The following is a 9912-nucleotide window of genomic DNA, read 5'->3' as shown; positions in this document are numbered from 1 at the left end:
TGTTTGTTTTATTATGTGCGCTTTCCAACAAGAGCTGTAAAACAGTCAGCCGTCGTGAAAGATTAATATATTCTTAAACAAAAATTGTAATAAAATAAACAAAAAGACAACACAGCCCCCCACACAGCGCAGATATAGATGTCAATTCAAAATCAGGTGTTGGTATCCATGAATCTCAAACTCAAGATGAGTAACGGGCATTTTGAATGCGTCGAATAACCGAGAGAACAAGAAAGCGGTAAACATAATAGGTATTTGGTTTTCCATTTTCCAAACACATTGACACAAAGAACCACAGGGAATGGGCACGTTAACTCCAAAGATCCTGAAAGTTGTTTCGTATGTGTAGTTTAGGTTTTCCCGACAGAGAGCTCATTTGCACTGACGTCCAATTTCGTATAATATATTTTGTGAATGGGTCATATTTATCTAACTTAATAGATATATCACTCCATTCTTTGCGAAAATATTTACTTAAACACGTTTCGTGTGCATTGTCAAACGTATGTAGTCTACAAACTGTCCCTTTCGTATTGAACACTCACTTCGTCCAAAACATGATCTACAGTCAAATGTAGTTGTAGTTGTAAATCTTAACTAAACATGTTGCAAAAGCCACTACTTAGCACTCATTTTAACATGGGTGTGTGCCTGTTAGCACTCGCAACGTCAGGCGTCATCGCCGTGCAAAAACGTGACAATCTTATCACAAGGTGTGACTCAAGTGTTCTTTGTGTTACACAATTGTTCTGTGTGTTACGCAAGTGTTCTCTGTGCTGCACAAGTGTTCAGTTTGTGTGTGTTTGTTTCAGAATGAATCCCAGTTTTGTGGAGACTTGACCGAGTCACAATCTGAGCACGGCAGTGATGCGGCCACAGTGTCGTAAGTAGGACAGCCTGGGGATGGGGATGGGGGCTGGGGGAGGGGGTAGGCGGGAGGTGTGGGGGTGTTCTACAGACTCCCTCCACCACAGAGTGGTACGCTCTCGGAGGAACTCCAGCCCCTCTCTCGCCAGTCTTCTGACGTCACTGCGCGTGCGTCGTTCTCGAGCTGAAATCACGTGACACTCATTAACTGCTTACGGTCTAAATGTATAAATGTTAATAAATATTAGTACCCAGTACCAGGCATTGAAACTGACAGCATTGATTAGTAGTTGATATAAGTAGGGAACCAGAATATGACAGAATTGGCATTTAGTAGATGCATGAAACACGCGCCTAGCCGACTGGCGTAGAAGCTGTTGAGATTTGTAAAGAGCACAACGAATGTGATGCTCGCTTACTCCAATAATGTTTTAAGGAAGAACAGCTCATGCATACACATCAGATCCTCAAGAGAGAAAAACAAGTCGCGTAAGGCGAAAATACAACATTTAGTCAAGTAGCTGTCGAACTCACAGAATGAAACTGAACGCAATGCAACGCAGCAAGACCGTATACTCGTAGCATCGTCAGTCCACCGCTCATGGCAAAGGCAGTGAAATTAACTTTCTGAGCGTGTTTTTAATCCAAACATATATCTATAAGTTTTTGGAATCAGGAACCGACAAGGAATAAGATGAAAGTGTTTTTAAATTGATTTCGACAATTTAATTTTGATCATAATTTTTATATTTTTAATTTTCAGAGCTTGTTTTTAATCCAAATATAACATATTTATATGTTTTTGGAATCAGAAAATGATGGAAAATAAGATGAACGTAAAATTGGAACGTTTTATAAAAAATATATTTTTTTTACAATTTTCAGATTTTTAATGACCAAAGTCATTAATTAATTTTTAAGCCACCAAGCTGAAATGCAATACCGAAGTCCGGGCTTTGTCGGAGATTACTTGACCAAAATTTCAACCAATTTGGTTGAAAAATGAGAGCGTGACAGTGCCGCCTCAACTTTCACGAAAAGCCGGATATGACGTCATCAAAGACATTTATCAAAAAAATGAAAAAAACGTCTGAGGATATCATAACCAGGAACTCTCATGTCAAATTTCATAAAGATCGGTCCAGTAGTTTAGTCTGAATCGCTCTACACACATACACAGACAGACAGACACACACACACACATACACCACGACCCTCGTCTCGATTCCCCCCTCTATGTTAAAACATTTAGTCAAAACTTGACTAAATGTAAACAAGTCGCGTAAGGCGAAAATACAATATTTAGTCAAGTAGCTGTCGAACTCACAGAATGAAACTGAACGCAATGCCATTTTTCAGCAAGACCGTATACTCGTAGCATCGTCAGTCCACCGCTCATGGCAAAGGCAGTGAAATTGACAAGAAGAGCGGGGTAGTAGTTGCGCTAAGAAGGATAGCACGCTTTTCTGTACCTCTCTTTGTTTTAACTTTCTGAGCGTGTTTTTAATCCAAACATATCATATCTATATGTTTTTGGAATCAGGAACCGACAAGGAATAAGATGAAAGTGTTTTTAAATTGATTTGGACAATTTAATTTTGATAATAATTTTAATATATTTAATTTTCAGAGCTTGTTTTTAATCCGAATATAACATATTTATATGTTTTTGGAATCAGCAAATGATGGAGAATAAGATAAACGTAAATTTGGATCGTTTTATAAATTTTTATTTTTTTTTACAATTTTCAGATTTTTAATGACCAAAGTCATTAATTAATTTTTAAGCCACCAAGCTGAAATGCAATACCGAAGTCCGGGCTTCGTCGAAGATTACTTGACCAAAATTTCAACCAATTTGGTTGAAAAATGAGGGCGTGACAGTGCCGCCTCAACTTTCACGAAAAGCCGGATATGACGTCATCAAAGACATTTATCAAAAAAATGAAAAAAACGTTCGGGGATTTCATACCCAGGAACTCTCATGTCAAATTTCATAAAGATCGGTCCAGTAGTTTAGTCTGAATCGCTCTACACACACACACACAGACACACACACGCACACACACACGCACGCACATACACCACGACCCTCGTTTCGATTCCCCCTCAATGTTAAAATATTTAGTCAAAACTTGACTAAATATAAAAATGAAGGAACAAAATCGGTTCGCATGTTGCAACAACCACAAGAATTAATAAATGTGCACCTCACTGCTGACAGGTGGAATCAACAAATACACGAAAACGAAGTCGAACGTTCAGTGTCTAGTGACTAGAAAGATTAGAAATCAAATTTAGAACACTTTGACTTATATTAGGTGACTGAAGATGTGATAAAACAAGATAGGCAACTCACGGAGGTCTGTCTGCAGTTTATGAAGGTACTTTCGGTCTCCGTACAGCTCGCCCAGTATCTTCTTCATCGTGTCCTCGTCAGGCTGACGTAATTTGCTTGTGTCGTCATCCAGTCCCCTCAGCCTTCCTGCTTCCACCACTGGCGTATCTTCCGTCCTTCAAACACAGATCGATGACGTCATTATTAGCACGGATATGACGTATCCATAAGTACGGATATAAAATCTACAGAATCTTCTTCTTCTTCTTCGTCGTTCATGGGCTTAGACTCCCACGTTCACTCATGTTTTCAGCACGAGTGGATTTTTACGTGTATGACCGTTTTTTACCCCGCCATTCAGGCAGCCATACGCCGATTTCGGGGGAGGCATGCTGGGTATTTTCGTGTTTCTATAACCCACCGAACTCTGACATGGATTACAGGATCTTTTCCGTGCGCACTTGGTCTTGTGCTTGCGTGTACACACGAAGGGGGTTAAGACACTAGCAGGCCTGTACATAAGTTGACCTGGGAGATCGGAAAAATCTCCACTCTTAACCCACCAGGCGGCAGCGACCGGGATTCGAACTCACGACCTCCCGATTAGGAGGCCGACGTCTTACCACCACGCCACTGCGCCCGTCTAAATCTACAGAATGATAATGCAGCTGTATTCTGTCCCGACCCTTTAAATCATTCCGAAGTAAAAGGTTTTTGTTGACCCAAACGGATTTGAACTATCCAGAATGACATCTTTTTGCGGCTTCCCAAAAAAGTCTAAATAACTAATCGTTCTTCCTGGAATTGTACAGATACTAGCACAGTTTTGAAAAGATGTGGGGGGAATACTGTCAGAATGATACATCTTCTAAACCATTGGACATAATTATGGCAAACGTAAACATAAATCTTCTGCTTTTTCCTGATGAACACATTCTGAGACTAAACAAATAGTAACTGCAGAATACAGACTACATTGCTTTTACAGCAATACCCAATGACCAAACTGTTTGATGCCTCACCCCCACCCCCACCCATACCCGCTCCCTATTCAAATTGACTTACTCGAAACTGGTCAACTGTGGGAAGCGGGGTTTGCGACTGATGCGGACGAGGGGACATTGGTTGCGGGATCTGAACCCGGCACTTGGCAGCTCGGCCTCCCTGCCGGATGGAACCGTAGGGAGTGCCGGGTCCTCATCGAAGTCCGTCAGTGTGTGACATCTCTGCAATAACATTACAGCCAGCTTGATTAAAGAGAATCACACCAATAGATATCTCTAACATCGCTTTTTTGTGTGCAGAGACTCATCCTTTGGTGCTAGTCTTTGTGAGTCAACATGCTTGATGACAGAATCTCCGATCATAAGCTGGTTGTAAAGAGAACAAAGGCAGAGGGGATGTGATGTAAAATTTCTTTCCTTCAATCATTGTAAGAAGGAATAAAAAATAAAAAATAAAGGTTTAGCCGATTTATAATTTGGTTAACTAAAAAGATAACGCCCAAACAAAGCAATATTTTTAAAGCAACCATTTCTGAAAGATCTGAGAAACAAAGGGACGTAAGCGTTCTAAATACATACGACATGTGCAACAAGAGTCAGTGAGAGCTATGTGTAACCAATCTTCTTTTTGTTATATTTAGTCAAGTTTTGACTAAATATTTTAACATCGAGGGGGAATCGAAACGAGGGTCGTGGTGTATGTGCGTGTGTGTGTGTGTCTGTGTGTGTGTGTGTGTGTGTAGAGCGATTCAGACTAAACTACTGGACCGATCTTTATGAAATTTGACATGAGAGTTCCTGGGTATGAAATCCCCGAACGTTTTTTTCATTTTTTTGATAAATGTCTTTGATGACGTCATATCCGGCTTTTCGTGAAAGTTGAGGCGGCACTGTCACGCCCTCATTTTTCAACCAAATTGGTTCAAATTTTGGTCAAGTAATCTTCGACGAAGCCCGGGGTTCGGTATTGCATTTCAGCTTGGTGGCTTAAAAATTAATTAATGACTTTGGTCATTAAAAATCGGAAAATTGTAAAAAAAAATAAAAATTTATAAAACGATCCAAATTTACGTTTATCTTGTTCTCCATCATTTGCTGATTCCAAAAACATATAAATATGTTATATTTGGATTAAAAACAAGCTCTGAAAATTAAATATATAAAAATTATTATCAAAATTAAATTGTCCAAATCAATTTAAAAACACTTTCATCTTATTCCTTGTCGGTTCCTGATTCCAAAAACATATAGATATGATATGTTTGGATTAAAAACACGCTCAGAAAGTTAAAACAAAGAGAGGTACAGAAAAGCGTGCTATCCTTCTTAGCGCAACTACTACCCCGCTCTTCTTGTCAATTTCACTGCCTTTGCCATGAGCGGTGGCCTGACGATGCTACGAGTAAAATGGCATTGCGTTCAGTTTCCTTCTGTGAGTTCGACAGCTACTTGACTAAATATTGTATTTTCGCCTTTCGCGACTTGTTTGTTTGTTTGTTTGCTCAGAGATCTGTAGCAAGGGGATCGCCATGTAGCGGCGCGCGCAGAGTTGGCGATCCCCTTGCTACAGTATCTCTGGTTTGCTTAACGCCCAGCCGACCACGAAGGGCCATATCAGGGCGGTGCTGCTTTGACATTTAACGTGCGCCACACACAAGACAGAAGTCGCAGCACAGGCTTCATGTCTCACCCAGTCACATTATTCTGACACCGGACCAACCAGTCCTAGCACTAACCCCATTGTAAAGCGCTTTGAGAATGTAAAGCGCTCTATAAATCTCCCATATTATTATTATTATTATTATTATAATGCCAGACGCCAGGCGGAGCAGCCACTAGATTGCCAATTTTAAAGTCTTAGAGGTATGACCCGGCCGGGGTTCGAACCCACGACCTCCCGATCACGGGGCGGACGCCTTACCACTAGGCCAACCGTGCCGGTAACCAATCTACTGGCGCATGAGAGAATAACAAGCATTAAAATGAACAAGCGACTTTCATCATCATCCACCATCATTAAGTGTCTATCTATTGAAGGTAATACAAGTGTTAGGCTAAGGCGATACGATTCTACGCTGATTTCATAAAATAAGTACTGGTTGTTGGTTGGTGGAGAGATGGGTGAGTGATTGACGAATTGGTGGTGGGTGAAGGCGTTGATTGATTGGAATCACATGCATATATTGTAGACGAACACTATAGCTCACCTTATTGTTGAGAAAGAATGATAAGTCCCCAACTGCCGACAGTTTGTTTTTAGAAACCATTCCTGAAATGTTGAGAGATGTTAAAATGACACCAATAAACCATTACAAATAGAAGTGCTTAAATTGTGAACAGAAAACGTATTTTGCTTGACATGAATCGTCAATATCCAAGTATCCCAAGGTTAAAATGACTGCTTGCTAGGTTTAGAGAAATTCAAGTTTTACGCCATTACGGCAAAGCCGTTAGGGGCATGTTCCTGGGGTTTAACCCGACTTTAGATAAGATGCACAAGTGTATGCGTGTTTAGGTAGTTTCAGCCATCTGCACTTATGGCAGAATGACCGAGGTCTTGTACGTGCCACTGTGGTGACACGGGGGTGGGAGATGGATACCGCCTCTGGGTCTGCACATAAAGTTGACCCGTGTCCCTTCCGCCCGGATTCGAACCTGCGACCTTACGATCACAAGTCCAATGCTCTACCACCACAGTATTAGCATGTATACTAATATTGACTATTTGTACAAACTTGAACACAAATACTGTAACGTACAAACCCCCTTGCTTTACACGGGAGTGGAGGCACGGGACACCACAGCTAGTCACGTTACTCTGACTAAAATATTCAGATCATACCATCCTGAAGAAGGCAGTTTATTGCTGCCGAAATATTGATGAAGAAAGTACCAAACCTGTTTCCTCTTTTTGTAAAAATATTCACTATTAGATACATGCATTGACTTACCACCACCAAATCTGTTCTGCGCTTCAGCGGAGCGCTCTATGCCCTGCAGGAAGCGCGGGTTGTCTGGCTCCAGCTTGTGTCCCTTCTTGTAGTACACTGTAGCCAGCTGGTAGTCGCCCATCAGGTACAGGATCTCTGCTTTCTGGTGCACCGCCTGGAATCACACAACTCTTATACAAACATATCTTATCTTGTAGTACACTGTAGCCAGCTGGTAGTCGCCCATCAGGTACAGGATCTCTGCTTTCTGGTGCACTGCCTGGAATCACACCGTTCACTCTTATACATACATATTTTATTTTGTAGTCAGCTGGTAGTTTCCCGTGAGGTACAAGATCTCGCTTTTTTGGTGCACCGTCTGAATTCACACTATCCCCTCTCTCAGTAAACACAAGTCAATCAATCAAAAGGTAACAGGCAGGAATGTGTGTCAAAAACATATACATTCTTCCGTTCTCACTTGCACACAGCTGGCTCCATTATCTGACCTTGGATGCACAGGGCTTATACACTCGCTCAACTAACAGAACAAATTATCTGTTATCAAGTCCTCCTGTTGAGCCGCATTCTGGATGTCTAAGAAGGGAAGCAACGCTGACTTAGTTAGGCGCTTGGCGCGAGATTGGGCGTTATCGTAGTTTCTAACAGAAAATACACCTGGGTGGATTCCATGTATAGAGGAAAACGCCTACAGGAAGTGCACCTACAGGGAATGCACCAATTTCTGCTTAAATTGGGAGATCTTCATACGGGGGTAAAACGCTACTCACATCCAAGTCGGAAGCGTCGATGGACAGCGACCGCTCCACGTCCTGCATGGCGAAGAAGGTCTTGCCCAGGTGCAGGTTGCAGCGGGACCGACCCACCAGCGCGCGCTTCTCGTGGGGAGCCTGCTTGATGGCCTGGGGATGGTGCACACAGCGGTCTGTCAGTAATTGGAACGACAACGACTTCGCGCAGACAACTTGACGAAGATCGCCGCACGAAGCTTTGGCATTGAGTTTTTGGTTAAAAAAAGACTTCGCAAAGTCGACTTCGGGCTGAATTAAGGACGGCTTTGACGGTCATTGTAGGCACACTGAAGTGTTCTCAAATGAGTTACAAAAAGGGAATCAAAGCTGGGAGATGAGTCTTATGATTCTGGGAAAGAGTTGATGTTAATAATTAAAATCGGAATTACTCATTCAGGGACACGAATGATAACCGCAATAAGGGTTTCATTTGTGTATCTGAAAGTTGAAAAACGGCATGAAATACCTGTGATGTTTTCTCAGACACCCGTAGGCAGCATAAGACAAGAGCACGGAGTCTGAACAATTGGCATATGAAAGGGACTTAATAACCCGATACATACGAGGAAAAAAGAAATGCGTGATAAGTGTATGAGTAACCTTACTCTATGAAATAGGAAGACAGCAGCACGGTCGATATGAAGGAGAGGAGTTTGGAGACTTTACTCCAGGATAAACTGCATTGAGGGTACAGTTTATCTCGAACCAAAGTCTCCGACCACGACTCTTGCATACCGGGCCAGAAACTAAACACGTGACACAACAAAGCATCCGATATTGTTATTGAGATATGAAACACTCACCAGATTGAAGCTCTTTAGAGCCTTGTGGTAATGCTGCTGAGCCATGAAGTCGTCGGCCTCCTTCTTGTAGATGTCGTACAGCATCTGTCTCTTCTGTGACCCCCCCTCCCCCGTCTGCACGGGGCTCGCCGCGTCCGCCATGTCTGATTTATACCGAGAATGCTTCCACTGTAACATATCATTAGATATTCAAGATACCACTACTAACAGCTAACGCAGTCGTGGCAGAAGACATCGTCGTCGTCGTCGTCTTAGTAGTAGTGGTAGTAGTAGTAGTTGTAGTAGTAGTAGTAGTAGTAGTGGTAGTAGTGGTAGTGGTAGTGGTAGTAGTAGTAGTAGTAGTACTACTACTACTAAGTAGTAGGAGGAGGAGCAGTAGTAGAAGCAGCAGCACAGTAGTAGTAGTTGTAGTAGTAGTTGTAGTAGTAGTGGTAGTGGTAGTGGTAGTAGTAGTGGTAGTGGTAGTAGTAGTGGTAGTAGTAGTAGTTGTAGTAGTAGTAGTAGTGGTAGTAGTGGTAGTGGTAGTGGTAGTAGTAGTAGTAGTAGTAGTAGTACTACTACTACTACTACTAAGTAGTAGGAGGAGGAGCAGTAGTAGAAGCAGCAGCACAGTAGTAGTAGTTGTAGTAGTAGCTATAACTCAGTCGTTGCAACAACTTGTAGAAGATGTCGCCGTAGTAGTAGCAGTAGTAGTAGTAGAAGTAGTCGTCGGCCACTACCACTACTACAACTTTTGTGACTGCCACAACTTCGAGCACTACCACTACTTCAACTATCCTCCCCGGAAATCACGTGATTGGCTGTGTCCGCCATGATCACAGACGTCTGTACCATACAGGGAATGTGTTTTGTGCATCATCCCGAAAGACAGACATACCAATACACTTTAAAACATTGCCATCACTATTGTGACATCGAAGACTGACTGACTCTTCTGAGTTGACGTTAGACCAGTTGGCCTATATTGGAAGAGGCATCGGTAATACGCTGAGGATATGGTGTGATACTTTGACTCGAACAAGCCCGCTGTGGCTGTTTTCTTCGACAAACCATCATTGCGCTTGTCTAGTCAAAGTTTCGAGATACGATCATGATAATGAGAGACGAGAGATAATGCATGCGTGTCTTCGTGTTTTCCATGTGAGCTTTGGGTCTTTT

General features: G+C 42.2%; 1 protein-coding gene across 2 annotated transcripts in view; it reads right to left on the bottom strand.

Moving 5' to 3' along the window:
- LOC138947665 (outer dynein arm-docking complex subunit 4-like) overlaps window positions 1-9912 on the bottom strand; it is a 13001-nt gene continuing 3089 nt past the window's right edge. Inside the window, exons 2-7 of one of the 2 annotated variants that reach the window (XM_070319194.1) lie at window positions 8755-8922; window positions 7161-8062; window positions 6417-6478; window positions 4271-4431; window positions 3227-3381; window positions 1-1051 (exon numbers count right to left, since the gene is read on the bottom strand). In XM_070319194.1, the coding sequence (XP_070175295.1) occupies window positions 846-1051; window positions 3227-3381; window positions 4271-4431; window positions 6417-6478; window positions 7161-7281 (705 nt within the window). In that variant the 5' untranslated portion in view covers window positions 7282-8062; window positions 8755-8922 and the 3' untranslated portion in view covers window positions 1-845. Of the gene's footprint in view, window positions 1052-3226; window positions 3382-4270; window positions 4432-6416; window positions 6479-7160; window positions 8923-9912 lie in introns of both variants that reach the window. The other variant, XM_070319193.1, reaches the window with a different exon arrangement.

Source organism: Littorina saxatilis, linkage group LG14, assembly GCF_037325665.1.
Source record: "Littorina saxatilis isolate snail1 linkage group LG14, US_GU_Lsax_2.0, whole genome shotgun sequence".
Lineage (NCBI taxonomy): Eukaryota > Metazoa > Mollusca > Gastropoda > Littorinimorpha > Littorinidae > Littorina > Littorina saxatilis.
Note: the sequence above shows the minus strand (reverse complement) of the source record. Positions and strands in the feature narration are given on the sequence as shown.